The 21,148-nt window shown below is 36.9% G+C and overlaps 2 protein-coding genes across 3 annotated transcripts; both read left to right on the forward strand.

The window, feature by feature from the left end:
• The first annotated feature begins 2,859 nt into the window (after nt 1-2,859).
• si:ch211-198p11.6 (uncharacterized) lies at nt 2,860-6,783 on the forward strand. The gene is made up of 4 exons (XM_053514449.1): nt 2,860-3,044; nt 3,738-3,848; nt 4,205-4,342; nt 5,908-6,783. Exons 1-4 carry the CDS (start codon nt 3,036-3,038, stop codon nt 5,992-5,994), a joined length of 345 nt encoding a protein of 114 aa, XP_053370424.1. The 5' UTR covers nt 2,860-3,035; the 3' UTR covers nt 5,995-6,783.
• A 5,078-nt stretch (nt 6,784-11,861) lies between these two features.
• cln3 (CLN3 lysosomal/endosomal transmembrane protein, battenin) lies at nt 11,862-21,112 on the forward strand. 2 transcript variants are annotated; one of them, XM_053515402.1, is made up of 15 exons: nt 11,862-12,100; nt 12,185-12,221; nt 13,173-13,269; nt 13,966-14,043; nt 14,452-14,531; nt 14,878-14,963; nt 15,051-15,123; nt 16,313-16,456; nt 16,559-16,704; nt 16,800-16,888; nt 17,348-17,416; nt 18,259-18,314; nt 18,461-18,554; nt 18,985-19,125; nt 19,233-21,112. In XM_053515402.1, the coding sequence occupies exons 1-15, from the start codon at nt 12,046-12,048 to the stop codon at nt 19,347-19,349; spliced, it is 1,362 nt and encodes a 453-aa protein (XP_053371377.1). In that variant the 5' UTR covers nt 11,862-12,045; the 3' UTR covers nt 19,350-21,112. The 2 variants fall into 2 exon arrangements, with proteins under 2 accessions (XP_053371377.1, XP_053371378.1); XM_053515403.1 differs by having other exon boundaries at nt 16,836-16,888.
• Nucleotides 21,113-21,148: the final 36 nt, after the last annotated feature.

A 21,148-nucleotide genomic window follows, 5' to 3' on the forward strand; every position in this document is an offset into this window, starting at 1 on the left:
ATAATAGCTGACAGACACAACAGGGTAAATTCAAGTTGATTTGATGGTAATGTTTTAATTTATTTACAAATTGCATACCAAGCTACCTATGTAGCTGGCATTCTTTCAGGTGCATCTATCAAATAGATCACCACACCAGAAGATCCGACCAACATACAACTTCCTGATGCAACCCTCCCATTCTTACCAGGATTAAGATCAGACGTATAGGAGGCAAAGGACGCATAGGAGGCAAGAAGTCTACTGCCATTTTAAGGAATTATTCCTTCCCCCCTTCGTCCGCAGCTTGCTTATCAGGGATGTAAGGGCCATGTTTTCATTCTTGTGACTTGTTGTTGTGTTTATTTTATTTCAGTCTATTAGTTAAGCATTAAGCATTAAGTATCATACTCATAATTCGTATTGTGACATCATTTCATGAGTTGTTCTGTGACATCATCTCACAGTTATGTAGCTGCATGTCTATCACGCACGTTAGTTGTTCAGTTGCTGTTAAGACACGGAAGGATACAGAAAGATTTGGAGTACACAAGCTTTTAACCGTGACACCGTGAGACAGTAAGCTAAAAGGATACAGTAAAATGAGTTGTTGTAACTGTAATCTATCGAAGCTACAGAACACAGCAAGTGACTTGTCGTGACTACAGTGGATTTATGCAAGAAACTGTAACAACCGTTGTACTTTGATGTTGAAAATAAACAAGTGACAAAGAAATCAAGGAAACGTCTGGAGCGTGAGTGACACTGTGTAACAAAAGGGACACGCATCAGAACTTGTGAATAACATGCATGTACAAGGGCCTATGTAATAATTTTGATTCACACACATTTATCACATTTCATATAAATTTTCATCATTTTCTTTTGATTGTGTAAAGCTGCTTTGGCAAAAAAATGACAATGGTTATCCTTTGTAATTGTAAGCGCTATACAAATAAAATAAAATTAAATTGAACATTGAACATTTAAAATGTGAAACCTTGAAATGACCCCCCACTGGGCACCAATAATCTAAACTAGGCACTTCCTGTAGCTGTGGATCAGACCTGCATATCATTTAGGAAGAGTTTTATCTCTGTCATATTCTTCACATTTGTGACTCTTTAAGTGAAGTGCATCTGTATTGGGTTGAGGTCTGGGCTCTGACTTGACCACTCCAAAAGGCAGATTTTGTTTTCCTAAAGCCATTGTGTTTTGATGTTTTGAGTCATTGTCCTGCTGCATCACACAACTTCTACAGAGTTTTTAGCTGACGTGCAGACATTCTCAAATTGTGCTGAGAATCTTTTTTACACGATTGGGAATTTATCTTCCCCTCTATGACTGCAACCTGGCCAGGCCCTGATGCAGCAAAGCAGGCACAAATCATGATGTTTCCACCACCATACTTTACGGTTGGGATGATGTTTTAAGCATGATATGGCGTGTCCTTTTTATGTCATATGTAATGTGTGTCTATTCCAAATAGTTCCAGTCTTAGTTTCATCAGTGCAAAAAACATTTTTGCCAAAACCACTGTGGACTGTCAATGAGCTGGGCATGCAACAATGTTCTTTTTGGTAAGCAATGGCTTTTTTTATAGTGTCTTGCTTGTTCATGAACAGTTATCCAATTCAGGTCATTTTGACTGGGCCCCCACATTTTGGTAGAGTAGCCAGAGTCCCTATAAGTGTTTCTATTAGTCTGTAGACTGGTGAATTTCTAAAGGCACTTCAGAATCTTGAAAGTCACTTTGTTACCCTTTCCAGATTTATGTAAAAAAAAAAATATATACTGTATATATATATATATATATATATATATATATATATATATATATATATATATATACATATATCCTCTGAAAGCTATTTTTGGCCAGGCATGGCTCACATTAGGAAATTATTTTTGTGCAGCGCAAACTTAAATTTAAGCGGATTTCAATCTGTTAAATAGCTCTAGTCCACACCTTCAAACTACACCTTACTTGCCATCATCACCCTTGGCTTGCTCATCAGGGACAAACTGATAGGCATACTTTTCCCCCAGCATATTCTTAATTTTATTTCCATTTTTTTATTCTGTAAAGCAATTTTCAGCAACAATGACCTATGTTAAAAGTGCTACACAAATAAAAGTATGAATTGAATTGATTTGAAATCAAATTGAAACCCAGTCTGAACAGGTTACACATTTTTTAATAACCTGGGTAAGCTGGGTATGTGTACCATGAGACACACAAGAGTTGAAATGAAAATTAAAAAATGAGTTGTTGTTGGTCTTTCAGCTGCTCCTGTTGAGGGGTTGCGTCAGTGGATCGGCTGATCCGCACAGGTTTCATGCCGGATGCCATTTCTGATGCAACACTCCCATTATATCCAGGCTTAGAACTGGCACTGCATCCAGTGGCTGGAGTTTAAGCACTGGATGGGAATCTAACCTGGGCCTTCCGCATGACAAAACCGAAACATTTGTACTATAAGAATATAATTAACTGAGAATTAAATGAGAATGTGAGTGTGTGTATATGTGTGTCCTGTGATTGATTGGCACCCCATCCAGGGTGTACCCTGCCTCGTGCCCTAAGTCCCCTGGGATGGATGATGAGTAAGTGAGATACAATGAGGAATTAAGAGACACTATGTTTCCACTATGCAAAAAAAAGAAGTTTAAAGAAAGCAAATAATGAATATAGTACGTGAATGAACTTAAGAACTTGTTCTTTTTTAAATCATATGTTTATAAGTATTTTTTTCTAACTTCTCCTTACTAGACTTTCTTTTCTTCGTGGAGATGAGAACCTGCGCCGTGCGCCATTACAGCAGGTGGCGGTGTTGCGCCAGATAGCTGTTTTTTTTCCAGTCAGCTGAAGAAGAACGGCAAGCCTGCTACCTGGTTACCAAGACAACGGAGACGAACTGCGCTGTTACTTAAGTTCGAACTGATTTTTTAGCTGTTTTTTTTATTTATTGTTTTACTTGCGACGGAAAAATCCTAGATGACGATGTTAATTAGTTAATGCAATGATTATAAGGACGGTTGAATAGACGAGTGTGATGATGACGGTGTGTATGAACAATAGCATCGTTAGCAGCGTTAGCTTTTGTAGCTAGTTGGTTAACTGGTTATAGTTTATTTTATAATTAGCAAAGACTTGTGTCAGCTGTCTCAGTGGAAACCTGAATAGAGTGCTGTCCTATTTATTAACTGTTCAATAAACGTACTCTAAAAGCAGCCCTTTAGCATATTAATAATTATTTAATTTTATCTATAATATTAATAATTAATAATAATAATAATTAATAATAAATTTTCTATTTATTATCTCTAAATGAAGATGTGAAGCATCTAGCTTAATCTACTAGGGTGAGTCAAAATTATCTGCACTCTGGTTGTAGAATTTATTTTCTTTATTTTTTTTTTACTTTTAGGAAAGGCAAATACAGCATTTCTTTTTTTTTTTTACATAACCTCCTTCATTTTCAATACACGTTGTCGAACAAGCTTTCATATTCCCTTATTAAAAAATGTTTTAGGCTGAGCTTCAAACCATGAATCACAAGAGGAGCATATATTTTAACTGATGTAACACGTTCACTCAGTGCAGTGACTGGGGAGACAGTCACTTATCTGCACTGATTAGATGCCTGATAATGCCTTCTTTTTGAGAAGCATCTTAAAATTTCTACTCAGAAATTCTGAGAATTTAACAGTGTTGCATTGTACAGTGTAATTAACTACTGTGTTTTTTTTCTAAGGCCGTCCCTTTGTGGGCTCTCTCCCTTCCACTCCCTGCCATCATCCTGATTTCTGTTGGACTCTATATGCTGTTTCTTGCAGGGGTCTTATGGTGCCATCACTGTCTCAAGGTGAGCACTATTTTCCACAGTTATTTTTGCTTCTATTAAGACCGCTACGTGTAAGTCTAGGTTTTACTTTTAGATACTGTTGTCATACGTATAGTTCGTCAGTTCCTTCCATGTCATCTAAACCCTCCTAGTCTTGACTTATCACTGACACTGATGGGGTACAGGTGTATCAGGTGCAAGCAAGCCCAACAAAGCTTCTGTAGCTGATACACTCATTCCTGCATTTTATATACGACCATTTAAGGGTTGCTTTTGAATTCCCAAATGCACCATTCAAATATCATAGGATAGATTGAGTCTATCAACAATATGTCTGCACATACTGTAGCTTCTTACTGATGGTTCTTTTTTCACAGACCCAGTGCAATTCTCAGTGTGCCAACTGCTGCCCGAGCGTATCTCCTTTTGAGTACTGTTACATGTGTGCTCAATCATGTGACTGCCACCCACCATCTCTTCAAACGTGCCTTGACCACTCCTGTCCCTCTTCTCACGTAAGGCCTACCAGATTTCTAGCACAGAACAATCTTTACATCTTCTGGCATTTTACCCAGTAGAATTTGTCTCAATGACATATAGAAAAGAATGTACTGATGTTGATAGTGGTGCCTATACAAACACATTTACTCATACTCAGAAAAACACTCTGCTAACAACATATGGTATGACATGATGCAATGCACCGTAAGCACGCCGAACATACATTGATTCCTGTAACAACAGGCGAGACATGAATTGCTTACATGGTTCAAGATAACATGAGGTATTCGCAAGCCGTCACACATGAGAGCAGTTCATTTTTGTGAACACTGAAATATGCACGCTTCATGTCAACACTTAATTTCACTTACTCTGTCCTATCCGCTCAATATATTAAAGATATAGTTTAAATCCCATGAGATTTAATCTGATTAAATCTCATACTTAGCAAGGGTTCAGTAGGTTACTCAATATAAAGTTCTTATATTCAGATATTATCTTTAGTATGCAAAAAACAAGCATCATGCTATATTTTATTAAACTGGTTTCAGTGCCTGTGTATGACGTTGTATTTATTTATTAATTTATTAATTTATTTATTTACAGTGGTGGCCAAAAGTATTAAGACATCATACATAGCTATAACATTAACATTAGTTATCTATTGTATACCAGTAAACTGTTGACAGGATCCTGGGCTCCCAAGGCTCACCTATGCCCACAGAAAGCAAAGCCCAACCTATCTGGTAGAATCCCACAGTAAAGCCATTGCAGCACAATATAAAGTATCATACTGGCCATGACAGAAAGGCACCAGTACACAGCCCGCCACACATGGCACCCAGCAGGCAAAGAGCCCAAGGCTGCTAACCTGGCCTCCAAACCTGGCATCGAAAGGATCCGCTGCTAAAGTCCTGGTGCCAGACACCACAGCATACTCGCAGAGGTCTTGCGCAGTCATGGTCCAAGGGGACATAGCTGCTTCGGTGGAACAAGGAGAACCTACACAGTTTTAGGACTAATGTTTTATGTTGTAATGTTATGGCCGATCAGTGTGTCCCATTTGTTAAAGTTACACGTACATTTAGGCATTTGGCAGATGCTCTTATCTAGAGTGACTAACAAAGGAATTTCACACAACAGGTAATGTCACCAATTATTTTGCCTATATGGCTGAAGAGATGCTTTAACTAGAATCAGTTGCTTTAACTAAATGATGGAATAAATACTGTACACTACAGGCCTTTTCTGAAGCTGCACCAAAATGTCTAAAACTAGGGAATTCTCAAGTCTATGGCAAATATCAAGACATGATCTTCAGGAAGCGATCAAGCAGGCATGGATTGAGCGAGTGACATCAGAGTACTGCAGACATTTTTTTGACTTTTGACTCTTTTAAAGAATACAGGACTTCATACTAAATATTGATTGTCGTCTAGCAATTTCATTACTGTTATTATTTTTAAATTTGAGAATGACACTTAAACATTATATTTCACTTTTGTCCCAATACTTTTGGTCACTATTGAATATGATGATGTACAATTGGTTGTTTATGTTGTACCCTTGTGTTCTGCAGTGTGCCATGTGGGACTGCTCCTGTACCCCTCAGTCACCTCAGTGTGACTCCATCAACTGTTTATGCTGCGAGATCAAGTTCAAATAGAGACTAAATGGAAGATCGATTTATACTTTCAAGGCCAAATGGTTTCAGGGTCTAGACTAAGTTGTGTATGCGATTGTTCTCATGTTTACAGCAAGTACATTCTTTTTTTTTTTTCCAATCATTGTACATTTACAGTTTTTAAACATGTTATTTTTGTTTAGAATGCCTTCTTGTTTATGTTTACTGGCTTTTTCTTTCATAATCTTTCAGTGTCCAAGTTCTTGCTTTTTAATATTTTTTAAAATAATAAGCGTATGTCAAATTATTGTCGCTACAGTAATTACATTGCACAAGCTGTGTCCTGGATATTTCAGCTGTTGCAGCACTAACACCAGTTTTCTAGGATTGATTTTACAGATTTCTATTTTCTTTTTGTATTTGCATAGAAGCATGCTGTATAGTCTTTAAATAGGAAACCAAAGCTATCTTTTTAATTATGTTTTGAATTCTTGAGTTCTTGCTTACTGTGTTGCTTCAGTTAAAGATTTTTTCCTACAAGATACCAGCGTTATTATTATTATTATTATTATAAAGAACAAGAATAATAATAAATGAAATATTACTGTAAAGATTCATCTTACATTATATCGGGCATTATCTCTACATACAGTTACATATAATTAAATGTGACTTAAAAACAGTTTCATACACAAAATATAGATCCATTATCCTGGAAAAATAAGACATAAATTATCTGATTGGTATGAGAAGGGAGCATGCTTTTTTTCCACATGCTATTATTTACAGACAAAATTTTTGACAATAAAACAAATATTAATTTTCACAAAGTCTGCTGCTTCTGTTTTCAGATCTCTTATTATGGAATATTGCCATCAGTCCTGTGTCATGCCAACAATAAAGCATTCTGAGATAATGTATGTGTGGAGTTGCTTCTCAGCCAAGGGAATGGGCTAACTTACAAATTTGCCTAAGAACACAACCATTAATAAAGAATGGTACAAAAACGTTCTGTGAGCAACTTCTCCCAATCAATCCAAGAACAGTTTGGTAATGAGCAATGCCTCTTCCAGCATGATGGAGCTCCTTGCCATAAGGCAAACATGATAACTCAAGGAACACATCATCAAACTTTGGGGTCCATAGCCAGGAAACTCCCCAGACCTTAAACCTATTGAGAACTTGTAGTCAATCCTCAAGGGGCAGGTGGACAAACAAAAACCAACAAATTTGGACAAACTCCAGGCACTGATTATGCAACAATGGGCTTCCATCAGAAAGGATGTGGCCAAGATGTAGAGTGACATATTAAAGTAATGATGAAGTGTTCATTTTTTTTACTTCATTACATAATTACATATGTGTTATGTGTCTCTTGGAAACAAATATACTTTACTTAAGCTATAGAACACAAGAGGGAGTGCTGTTGTGATGAACATGCTGATATTATACACAACAGCACTAGTTCGAGTGTGTTTATACAATAGTTCCACAAATGCCATTTATTATCCACAGATTATTTTGCCAGCTATTTTGCTTTACCAACACATATCATTCGACACCTGGTGCAACTAAATAACTGCAACTGGCTGAATGGTGACTGGCAGTTAGTGTAATTAACAGGCGAAAAAGTAGTTTTAAATTCTTATTTGTACTATGTAACCAAAATGTTAGTAGAATAAAACATGCAGATTATAATTGAACATTCCAGTGGTGTTATCATCAATTATCACCACTAGTGGAATCCCTCTCCTTCAATCAGATTCCTCATTTGGAACTGTTGTGCAATAATATTTAATGACTGACCACTTTATACATTCTTGCTACTTAGCCAATCATGTATCAGCAAGTGCAATAAGTTAGTTTTCGCAGATAATGAGCTTTACTTAACGTTCACATGACTCTGACTTTTTTTTTTCCTTTTTTTGTGTGGTTTAAGTACTTCACAAACTGCTGATCTCCATAGAATTTCACACACAGCTGTCTCTTTAGAGACGAATAAGAAATAAGTACTGTATTCTAACAGCATCTTCTAATCTAAAAGGGAGGGAACAAAAGGTAGTCATAAAAATGGTAACGTATTTTGGTGCATACATGTTCACTATGTTCATACATAATTTTACTATAGGTGTGAGAAAGAAAAAGAAACATAATGGTGTACTGGACATAATGGAGCAGCACGGTGGCTTAGTGGATAGTACTGTGAGTGTGTGCGTATGTCTGTGTTGTGTCCTCTGATGGATTGCCACCCCATCCAGGGTATACCCCACTTCTTTCCCTATGTCTCCTGGGATATGTTTCAGGCCCCGACAACCCTGTACACAGGATGTGAGTAAGTGAGTGAGTGGATACAATGAAAGTCCAGAGGGTGGCAGCACTAAAAAATGTACTGAGCAGAAAGGCACCTTCAGAGAGATGGGCTACAATGGCAAAAGAAAACATCAAGCTCCACTTCTGTTAGCCAACAACAGGAATCTAAGGAATCTACTGAAACTGGTTGGATGAAGACTAGAACAACTAGGCATTCTAATAATGGATCTGAATATAATCTGATATGTCTGTATGATTTTGTGCAATGCACTATTGTCAGCCACAGTTTCGGCTGTATGGATAAATGTTTCTCACGATGTTTGAGAGCTAATTTATGCCCATTCGATTAAAGAACATATGTTGGACATCTTGTACATGCTATAAATAACCGTCACATCTACCCCCAAAAAATGGCTGAATAAGGAATCAGGCTTACACAGTTATCTTTTTAATAAATCTATCAGATAAGCTTTATATCAAATACATTACAGATCTTGCAAGAAATCTCTTATATCAATCTGATAATGTAATTTTCTTCAGAACTAATGTTTCTGACATGACCCTTTGTAATCCAGATCATTTTTTGTATTAAATGACAATATAGTGACATAGTGGTACCCAAAGTCCAAAGACACGCATGAAATGCCCCGGGTCATTTTGAGCCTTAAAACCAGCAGAAAACTGCTGAGTAATGGTGACGAAGGTCAAAAAGTTATAAAATCTGCTTCTGTAAGTGATCTTCAGCAAGCAATCAAGCAGGCATGGATTGAGCAACTGACACCAGTGACATACTGCAGACGTCTTTTGAATCTATGGCCAGCAGGATCCAGGAGGAACAATTTTTATATTTTATATTGTTATTGAGTGTTGTAGAGCAATTTAATTGCGTGAAACAAATAATTGTTATTATTCTGGTTTTCATTATCTGAAAAAATAATTATAATTAAATCATTGAATTTCACCTTTGTCTAAATACTTTTGGAAATTTATTATAATATGATGAACAGTCTAAATTGACCCAACTGAAAAGACTTTTGTTTCAGAACATACTCTTACATGCATTCAAACAGGACGTTTTTATTTCCTGTAACCTGACAACCATGGACAACAATGTACCAAAGATTCATTGTTTCAGTCTTATCTTGTTGTTTTAATGCTTCAGTTTCCTTCTTAGAAGTCTTCCATATTCTCCATGCATGTTGCAATTGTTTTCTTTCTCTGTCAGGTTCTATGCCAACAACACCACACACCCTTAACCCACACACACTGGTCATTGTGTTTTTCACTCCACACAGAGTGAAACTGACATCTAAAGTCATTTGAGAACAGGAAGAGAAAGAACAAACCTGATTTGTTTTGTCACCATTTTATCAAAATAGCATTATCTATAAAATTAATGCTTTGATGCGAATAGATACAAATAATCATGTGTTTGTTTGTTTTTTGGTTGTTTTTAGTTGTTTATAACCAAATAATAATAATAATAATAATAATAATAATAATAATAATAATAATTTAATAGTGGTAAAATTTACCCTTTATTAAAGTAATGATAACTTTTTTTTTTGTAGCTGACATAACCGAAAACCCAAATACACAGTTTGATGTCTGAAGCCTCCCCATTAACACACTGCAAAGCTTTCATATAATCATTGACCTATGCTGTGTTGCCAGCACATATCTGTGCCACTTGAGTTTTAAGGGTTTTAAATTCTTTCAAATGTGATTAAATGAACATGTTTGATAAGTCTATATGTAATATGTGCCTCATGTCACATATCGCATGTGACCAGTTTATTTATATACACTATACATCCATTCATTATCTATACAGAAAACTTGTGTAAGAAAAGGCAGTTTTCACCCTGGATTGGGTGCCAAACAATTGTAGACTCTCAACTCTCAATTTAAACATGTGTTTCATGTTTTAATTTTATATATTGATCAGCCATAACTTTAAAACAGATTCCACTTGTGCCGCCTGGGTGGATCTGGCCCTTCGCAGCCTGGCTTCATGGGACCTCTGGGTGTTATGGTGTTATCATTATTATAGGTTTAATAGCCTTACTCAGAACAGTTTTTGCCAGCATTTAAATAGTGTATTAAAGTACAGCATAATCTAACGATCTACCAACAAATTATATTTTTGTTTGATTAAACTACAGGGCATCTGTCACTTTGTGTACAATATTTATGTTATGCTTTATATGTATAGATATGTTTTATTAATATAGAAAATTAATTTGACTAATGTGATATATATAATACAACCACAAGGGGGCACAATCGAGTGTCGTCTTGTGCCAGTCCCAAGTCTGGATAAATGCATAGCGTTGTGGCAGGAATGGCATCCAACGAAAAACAATTGACAAATCAATCATGGAAATCATTTACATGGAGGTTCTCTTTTTGGGAGTGAAAAAAATGGATAGGATAAAGAATGTGTCCATCAGAGGAACAACCCATGTTAGATGTTTAGGAGATAAAGTCAGAGTGGCCAGATTAAGGTGGTTTGGACATGTTCAGAGGAGAGATTGTGAATATATCAGTGGAAGGATGCTGAGGTTGGAACTGCCAGGCAGGAGGTCTAGAGAAGGAACAAAGAGGAGATTTATGATTGCAGTTAGAGAGGACCTGAAGGTAGTTGGTGTGAGAGAAGAGAAGTTGGTGTCAGAGGATAGGGTTAAATGGGAGCAGATGATTTGCTGTGGCGACCCCTGAAAGGGAAAAGCTGAAAGACAAAGAAGAAGAAATAATAATAATAATAATTTATTATTATTATTATTATTATTATTGTTGTTGTTGTTGTTGTTACACGGTGGTGTAGTGGCTAGCACTGACGCCTTCCACGTCCGGGTTCGATTCCCGGCCAGGTTCGATTCCCATCTCTGTGTCCATGGAGTTTGCATGTTCTCCCCGTGCTTGGTGGGTTTTCTCCGGGTACTCCGGTTTCCTCCCACAGTCCAAAGACATGTAGATTAGGCTAATTGGCGTTCCCAAATTGCCCGTAGTGTGTAAATGAGTGAGTGTATGAGTGTGTGCCCTGCAATGGATTGGCTCCCTGTCAAGGGTGTACCCCGCCTCGTGCCGTGACCCTAAATACAGGATAAAGCGGTATAAAAGATGAGTGAGTGAGTGGGTGAGTGTTTTATTATTATTATTATTATTATTATTATTATTATTATTGTTGTTGTTGTTGTTATTATTATTTTTATTATTATTATTGTGTTGTATTATTATTATTTAGTTTTTATTATTAATATTATTAATATTATTAATATTATTTAGTTTTTATATTATTGTGTTGTATTATTATTATTTAGTTTTTATTATTATTATTATTATTATTATTATTATTATTATTATGCACGCTCACCTGCTGCCGGACTCTAAAATGGGGAACAGTTTGTCTTCTATCCCGGATTAGTAGGGAAGTATTTTCATGTTGCACCTACGTATAACGGAAACTTCATTGTTGTTTTTGCTACGTCAAGTCACATCTTCTACGCTTGATTGGATAACGGTTCATAAACGCTCTGTACGATTGGCGGAATGTTGGCGAGGATGAGCTGTTAGCCAATCGAAGCGCAGGAGGCGGGCCTTGTCAAAATGTCGGTTTGGCAAAACATGAAACTGTGAAAAGAAAAGAAAGGGGAAGAAAGAAGTTTATTTTCATCATAGGTTTTCCGGAAACACAAAACTGAGTTTTGTATTTTTATTTACAGTAGTATGTTCTGGTTTATGCATCAGTGTAGTTGATGTTTGTGTGATTTTGTCCTCAACATGGATCACAGAGAGAGCATTAATACTGATCCTGGAGTAACGACCGGTGCTGAAGGTCAGTAATTGAACAGACTAAACAAGTGTTTAACATTTGTGCTAACTTCAGTCGCGGTGTGTTTACTGTGCGTTTTGTCTTTAGGCCGTTGTCAGAGATGGAGGAACCAAAGCGGGTTTTGGTGAGTCTGGCTCTTTAAAGTCGTATCCAAGTAGTAACCTTCTCTTTATTTCACATATTGTTACACCATAAAGCTCTAAAGAACACACTACAGACCCATATACTAGGAAAGTGGATTAAAAAGTTTTGTAACACGCCAGCAGATGACACGTACTAACACAGGGAGCACCGACCTTCATAAGTCAGTGTGCCAAAAGACATCATCCTGTGTACATCAGAAGCTGTGTGACAGGTGCTATTCTGACCACGTGCATTACCGCCTGTGTGATTTCATCATGGACAGCAAGTTAGAACAAAGCGAACATGAAAGTCAGCGTGAAAATGGGCAAACATGCCACAGAGACAATTGAAATGATTTGCCAAGTTTACGGCGATGCTGCACCTAGTCGCCCGAGGTCTTTTGAGTGGCACATGTGCTTCAAGAGCTGAAGAACATCACTGGAAGACGAGGAGGGGCTCAACAATCCGGGAACTTGTGCATGATGATCGTTGGAGAACAAACCACAATGTTGTCGGTGTGTCATATGGAACAGTCCAGGCAGTCCTCATGTGGGATTTGGACCATGTCACTGCCAAGTTGGTCCCCAGGCTGCTGACCCAAACGCAGAAAAAGAACATCGGGTCGAAGCCTGCCAAGGACTTCCATCAGCATGCCGTGGATGACCCATCCTTCATGTCGAGGATCATTACCAGTGACTAAACTGGGTAGAATAACTAATTCCACTGGCAGGTTTTAAGGTGTCTGTGCGAGGACATATGGCAAGAAAACTTGTAAACAGAGCTAATCACGAAAATTTTTGAAAATACCTCCTCGTACCACATCACAATACCAATACCACTCATTTACAGAAAAATATAATATATTTTAGACCCACATTATACACCACAAACCAATTCCTCTAAGTAAACATGTACATAACACATTCTCTGTTTTTGTCCATTTTTTGTCTAGGTTGCTTGGTCTGTGCAATAACTTTGCCTACGTGGTGATGCTGAGTGCCGCTCACGACATTTTAAAACAACAGGAGTCTCATAATGCAACAGTGACGGTACATGTGTACGACAGGCGTTCACGTCAAATTATTACTTTTAATTGTGCAGTTATAAGAGTAAAAACTCTTCATTTCTTTGTATAACCCCTCTACACTAATGCACGTATCCCAGGGTTTTACTAGTGCTTGAAAACCATAAGGTAAAATGTTTTCTCAGTACTGTACTGTTTCTGTTGTGGCAGTATCTCCCAGCCTTGTTCCTGTAATGTGCAAGTGTTGTTGGTGAATGATTGTGTGCATAGTTCCCACAGACAGATGTGTCTCTTTTGCAAGTTAATCTGTCAATTTTCAAGGATCAGGGGTTGAATGTTCACAGGAACGACTGCTTTTGAATCCGAGCCACATCGGCCGGAATCGTCATTCGTACGGCCTTCTTTAAACCGTTTGGCCATTCAAATGTTTTATGCCGCTAAGTACTGTACTTGGAGTCTTGATGTCAATTGCTTTCATGACTGTATTAACAAGAAATTTCATATCAATTCCCAGTTTGACTTGAATACCCACTGTATTTATTTCAACTATTTGTTTCTTGTAATTTTGTCGAGCTGTTACGAATGTCAGTGTGGTAAGCGAGTTGAATGAATTTGATCAGTATCACTACATTTGAGACAATTTTGTCAAAAAATGTACTTGGACTCGGAAAAAATGGTAATTTATTTAGTTTTTGCATTTTATGTCAATTTGGTTTTATAGACTCCAGGCCACTTAGACTCGAACAGTAGAAATGGCAGCAACAGTAGCCGCTATGACTGCAACCCTACATCTACTGCAGTAAGTCTACAACTCTTTCTCTTTCTCTCGATTTCTATTCATTGGTTTAAATTAGTGGTAAACTTTAAGTGCCAGAAAGGTGCTTTCACAGAAACTTGCTGTGCACTCTCTGTGTTTTAAGTAGGAAAAACTGCAGCTTAGTTTTCTGGTTTGATCTCACACTTTCCCTTGTCTGTGATTGGTCTAAATATCATGTGCAGTTTAATTTGCAGCCTCACAGTTTGCTTGTGTTGTAGAAGCATTGGTCCACAAAAACTGTATATATGCCAGCTGATTCTCTATCATGTATTAGTTTTCTGATTTGCACATTAAATGAGTTGACATCTGCTCCATATCGCCATCATGTGTTGATGTTTTATAGATTAATGACTGTACTTTGCTGTATTAATTATTTATTTGTGTTTTCAGGCTGTTCTTCTGGCTGACATCTTACCCACTCTCCTGATCAAACTGACAGCGCCGTTTTTCATACACAAAATGCCTTATGGGTAATGACTTCCCATATATATATATTATATAGATAGAAAGATAGATATAGATGTTGTTCGCATTAGATTATTAGCAAGCAGTGGTGCATAGTAGTCCCTTTAGTTTTAGGCTTTTGCTTACTTGAGAGCACCTTCACCACGGCTGTAAGTGGTCTCTCGTGAGCTTGAAACGCTAAAAGCCACAAAGTACTCCATTACAGGAGGAATATGTTAGGATTTTAGTGCTCGAAGGATCATTATCAGATAACCAGAAGATTACAAGTAATATTATTTATGCTTTCACATGATGCCTGTGTATGCGTGTATAACATCCTTAATTCTATCTCCATTTACTTTTGTCTGACAGTTTCCGTATTCTGGTGTGTGTCGCCACGGCAACAACAAGTTTCTTGGTGGTGTCATTTTCTTCAACTGTTTGGATGAGTATATTAGGTAATGTCTTAACTTTGTGTGTATGTGTGTGTGTGTGTGGTACTCTTATTCTAAATTGCACTGATTGACGTGTTGCTGTGTCTGTAGGTGTGATCTTTGCCAGTGTGAGTTCAGGACTGGGCGAGATCTCCTTCCTTTCCCTAACGGTCTATTTTAGCAGGTACGGCTTCTTTTACATAAAGCACACTGAACAATGCGTCACGCGACAATATCGACCATAAATAAATGTGTTCTTTTATGAATCATGAAGGAACAGCTTCCTTAATCAGTTCTTCTTACTAGGTGGCACAGTGGCTTAGTGGTTAGTAGGTTTCAGGTTCAGTTCCCACTTCTTTGTGCTTACTTGATAAAACGGTATAGACGATGAATGAGTTCTTTTTACTGGATTGTTTCCAAAAGACTTTAAAGGTCTTGTATTATCCTGCTTCTCAAACAAGTCTTGGAGGTCTCCAAAGAGTGCCTGTTAATATTCCAGCTGAAATACAACTCAGATCCTGCATTATGGATGCTTGATTTTTTTTATATTTCCCAAACACACTGTTTGCAGCTTTAAATGAACTGTTCCCAACACGCCTTTGTGGAAAAGCATTATCCTAGCAAATAAGAAGACCAGAAACGTCTATGTTCTTGACCTTAACAAGCATTTCTTACCAATTTTCAAGCTTTTCCTAGCTGTCTTTCTAACTACTGTAGTCCTTAAAATGGTGCCAAAGTAAGAGCAGAGCTGGGTTAAGCACACAATGGGGAAACCATATTTTCTCGTTTAAGCCAATGCAGAATTAGAAAAATGAAAAACTGCAGTAAGTTTTTTTGGTGTGTTCATGCAGATATTTAACCATATGAAAATTATATTTAAAAAAAAAAAGTCAATTTTGCATAAACTTAATATGCAATATAAAGTTTCTGGCTTAAAAGGCTTAAAGGAAAGGAACATTTTTGCACTTTTGAGTGTTATTAATATAGGATCAATATTATATATATATTATAGCAGGATTATATATATTATAGGCTATTAATAGATCTTAATACTTAATTTTCTCTTAATAAAATCTTTTAACATGGAAAAGAAAATGAAAAAAGCTGTGCACACGGTTTTTTATAATAAACATGCATATATTTAGTCTTGAGTTGTGTGATGTACAGTAAATAATGCATCACATCACTATTAAAAGAACAAACTCTGTGATTCTGATAAAATACTGATCAGCAATAAAACACCCATGATTAATATTATTTTCTGTTTGTAACTGTTTGCAGTTATTTCTGATTTTGTGGCCAGTGAGAAAACCAGATGTTCTGTGGTGGGTCGGTGATGACTGTCTTTTTTGTTCCCCCCGTCTCTCCATAAGTGATGTGCTGAGTGGATGGGGATCAGGTACAGGCGGAGCAGGAGTCGCTGGTGCTGTTCTTTATTCTGCGTTCACACAGGCTGGACTTTCACCCCGGGTTACTCTCCTGATCATGCTGATCGTCCCAGCCGTTATGATAATCAGGTCTGAGAAAGTCTGATAATTCAGCATCGCCACTCGTGTATTTGTCTCTGTCCTTTCCATTATGAATCTGCTTTCTTACATCCTCACTATTTTTTTTTCCAGTTACTTTCTACTTCTAGTCTTCCCTCCTTCGTTCCCACAGTGGAGGTCTGGGTCTGGTTTGTCCTCCGAGCAAGACTTTCAGGAACGGCGTCCGTTAATAACAGACGATAACGATGAAGGCAGTGTTCCAGATGAGAAAAGGAGAGGTGGGATGTGATCCATTTGTTCGGCAGAATATTGCTTGTACTGTAAGAGTGTGACGTGTTTGTGTGTAATGTGATTTCTGTGGTAACGTGTTTAGATAACTGTGCTGGAAATACTTTCTCCTTCCTGACAGAGGACCAACGTACCGGATCGCTGACCTTCTCAGACAAACTACATATCCTGAAAGTGAGTATGTGTGTGTGGGCATGCACGCCAGTACTTACTGCTCATGTTTGCCTGTGCGTGCCTTAAAATTAAACTTGGCTTTTTATTCTATTTTGAGAACCTTAGTACCTCACTACCTGTCTGTGAGTTTGTTGGTCAAGTGTGATAGGTTGCAGTCTAGAAATCTCATCTCTGGTCCATTTGTGAACTTCTTATCTAATTCCATTTACTCACAACCACTTAAATGTCTGGCGCCAGAAATTTTAGGGTATTATTAATTGACTGAAATGGACAATCTACCCAAAAAATATTTCTGGTGATAGAGTGAAATCAATCATTTCATCAGGAATTATGCAAGTCTTTAAAAATAGGGTGGTTTTTTTTTTTTTCTTTTTCTGCACAAACAGTAGAAATCATCATTTTGCAGTTCATAACTTTTAAATTATTAAAATAATGCTCACCATGTCTGTTCTGTTTTAGGGGCTGCTGAAGTATATTGTGCCTCTATCCGTGGTCTACTTTGCTGAATATTTCATTAACCAGGGATTGGTGAGTGCCTGGATCACTTCGCATCTAGGCACTAAGTTACATACTACACTAGTTTTAGACTATAAGCTTCATGTTTTATTTAGCAGCACTGGTGTGTTAGAAATGAAACTACAGGCAGTCGCTGACTTAAGAACAAATCGGACTTACGGACTCGTTTTTAAGTCCGACAAAGTGAGACTTGTATGCCTTTGACACGAATATACAAAGTAAAGCATACCAATCCACTTGACTTAATTTGTCCCCTTTCCCCACACTGCCATTATGTGGCCAAAAACCATAATCGCCCCTAAGGAAATTAATCTGATAAGTGTTGTCTCTGCGCCTTTAAAACGCGAGGGGAATCCCGTATGCCATTTTCTCCGTTTTTTTTTTTCCATTTTGAGCTGTTTTCCACTTATTGGACTGTAAAGTCTGTTTTGCTGAGGACTTATCCAAAATTTGGATTATTTACCATCAGGACAGATTTACAGGACAGACGTTTTCTATCATCGTGCTTCAGGACTGATTCATTGAAACCGTCGAGGCTGACTAATTTCTCACGCATACCCACACACACATGCATACAATATACCAGACTTTACCACTTTTACCATTTTATACTGTACATTTACTTACACAATGTGTGTTTTTTTATTATTATTTATTTATTTCATTATTATTTATTTTTTTTGTACAATACACGTTAAATCTTTGTGATTGAACCGAAAATCCTTCGGAAATTCTTAACTCGAATGTTCATAAATAGGGAACTACCTGTATACTGCTATCTATTTAATTCTATTAGGCAACACTATAGAAGCTGTTGATATTAAGAAATTGATGTGTTTTTCTTTTCTCCCCAGTTGGAGTTGCTTTACTTCCCTGCTTCCAGATTGTCTCATGCAGAACAATATCGTTGGTAGGATTCAGGTTTTCACTTCGGCCTAAATGTCTGAACGATCCACAGAAAACTAATTGCCATATGTTTTTCTTTCTCTTTTTGCTTTCTCTTCATACATTGTGTGGTGTATGTCTAAGTGATCTTTAACAGTGTGTTTGTTTCAGGTATCAGACACTGTACCAGATCGGCGTCTTTATATCCCGCACCTCGCTCTACTGTGTTAAGACCAGGAGAATCTGGGTGCTTTCATTCCTGCAGGTGTGGAAAAAAGTTTGTGAAAAGTATCCCCCCGTACAAAAAAATGACATAATACAGAGTTATAAGATAGTGAAGAGAAAAAGCACACAGTTTAAACCGGTTAATGTGGTGTACAAAAAGTGTAAATAATGTTTCTGTTGAATGAGTAGACACAGTAGTAGACACAGCAAACATTAGACTTTGTTCAGTGGTTGGAACAGACAAAAGGAGAAATGAGGTTGCTGCTAAGGTTAAATCAATGAAATGTACATCTTTTAATTAAATTTAATTGAGTATAAAGAAATGAGAAGGTAAAATTTTTAAAGCAATGGCAATTTTTTTTCATTAGATTTAGATTAGAGTCATTGATGTTTGAAGATGAAGCTCAATAATTTAGTGGATAATTATACCTTTCAAACTAATTAAATAACCTCTCCTTTGTGTCTTTCAGTGTGTGAATGCAGTCGTGCTGCTTTTTTCAGTGTATTACCAGTTCTGGCCAAGCGTTTGGGTTGTGTTTGTAATAGTTCTGTACGAAGGTCTGCTGGGAGGAGCTGCCTACGTTAACATCTTCTACTTAATCAGAGTTGAGGTGCGTGCCCATGTTTTGTTCATCTTAAACGCAGCGAATCATAACCAGCATAGGGGGCTTTGTTTGGATACACTGTTAACACTGTTCTTGGGGGTTTTGTGTTACAGACTGGGGAACGCGAGAGGGAGTTTGCGATGGCTGCAGCGAGTGTTGGAGACAGTATAGGCATTGCGCTCTCTGCAGCACCGGCCATCCCAATACACAACTACTTCTGCTCTCTCTGAGGAACACGAGAGGAAGTCATAAAGACATACTTCCTGCAGAGACGATGTTTAGTTGGCCCTATTTATTAGAAAACACCGCAATGTACAGGCACCTCGCTCTCAGACTTTTGCACATGGTTTTAGGTGAGCTCTGAGGAATACCAATCTTGTGACCAAGATCATGTTCCTAGTCTTCGTCTAGGAGCCATGCTTAAGCTGGATCATTCCAGGATGGATGACTTTAAGGGGCATCAGTTTTCTTAATGTACTCTAAATGTGTAAACTGTCCTGAAATGTAAATATTGCCATCTGCAGTACTGAAGCACTCCCTGGTAACAGCCAAATCACAGTAGGTAGTGAACTTGTAAGCTCTCAAAGCTATTTCGGTCTTCTTCTATCTTAATATGTTGAGGCCTTAAAGTTTGTGGATGAAATACGAGAAAGTTAGTTACATTTCCAGTTAAAAAGCAGACTTCCACCCAGCTACCAACCCCTGAGGGTAAATCCTAGGATGCCTTCTCTAAGACACTTAGTCTATTAACTATATTTTATTCATTCTTGCAACAGATGGTGATTTTTAGAGCAGCGTAACACAAATGCCTGCTTTTGCATACTTTGGCTTATAGACACCGTGATTAGTGGTTGTCACTGTTGTTACCGGGTAAAAAGATGGATTGAACGGTTTTCTGTTCCGTCAGTTAAGATCCCATCTTGAAAATAAGTTAAATGTTGAAATTTTGAACAGCAGCCATGAAGAATTCTGGTTTTATCAACTTGTTGAAAGGCATGATTTTTTTTATTAGCTATGATGTTATGACCTTAAAGCTATACAGTATAGCGTCTGAAAAAGGGTTTTTTGTTTGCTTTTTTTTTTTTTTTAAGCAGACCTGGCAACCATATAAAACTGAACAATTGATTTATTTTTTTAAATGCGCCATCTGTAATTCTATAGTAACTGAAGCACAAATGCTTCAAAGATGTTTGTTCACTTTGCAAAACCAAAACTGACATTTTATAACAATGTAGTGTAGTAATTTTATTTTTTAAATTAAACTTAAAATGAATGAACAACAATCACAGGCCAATTTGCACTTTTTTCTAGTTTACAAAAAAAAAAAAAAAACAGGATTTTTTTTCATATGGGTCCAAAGAGATAACCATACATATTGCAAATTTCTTGATCCCAAACAAGTATACAACTAGCTTTAAGCAGTAAGAAGTTGACTAGAGTGAAAGAACTACACTGACATCCACATTTGCTTATTCATTATTTTTCTTTGGCTTATTCCTTGGCTCAGAAATGCACTTTCGAGTTTTATTGTGATATTTTTTTAACATGGCTACTATAAACACCAAATTTTTAGTGTGGAATAATGTGTGCTTGTGAAATGAAAATTTTTACATTCCAATGTTTTTGTCTCAGGAAATGCTGAGTTAATGTTAGCATCTCTTTTAATTTTTATCAAGACTTTCTAAATGCTGTTCTCAATTATTACTATCATTATAATAGCTAAACTTTATTTTTAATATAATAATTCATTTGATTATATATTGATATAAAATATCTTTTTCATTTTATTTTTCTAATTTATCTAGTAAAGTAATAAGGTGAACCATTTTTACTGTAGAACTAAAATCAGCATTAAATGGTTAGGTGCAATAAAACTGATTCATTCGATTTAGTGCAAGTGGATTAACAGAGGAACTTTAACTCAATCCAGGTTTAATCTTTGTTGGTACGATGTAGTTTAAAAGAACTTGTACTATGTGTCTGATTTTTTTTTTTAATAAATGTAATATATAAACATGTATGTAATAAT

Source organism: Clarias gariepinus, chromosome 16 (genome assembly GCF_024256425.1).
Source record: "Clarias gariepinus isolate MV-2021 ecotype Netherlands chromosome 16, CGAR_prim_01v2, whole genome shotgun sequence".
In the NCBI taxonomy this organism is placed as follows: Eukaryota; Metazoa; Chordata; class Actinopteri; order Siluriformes; family Clariidae; genus Clarias; species Clarias gariepinus.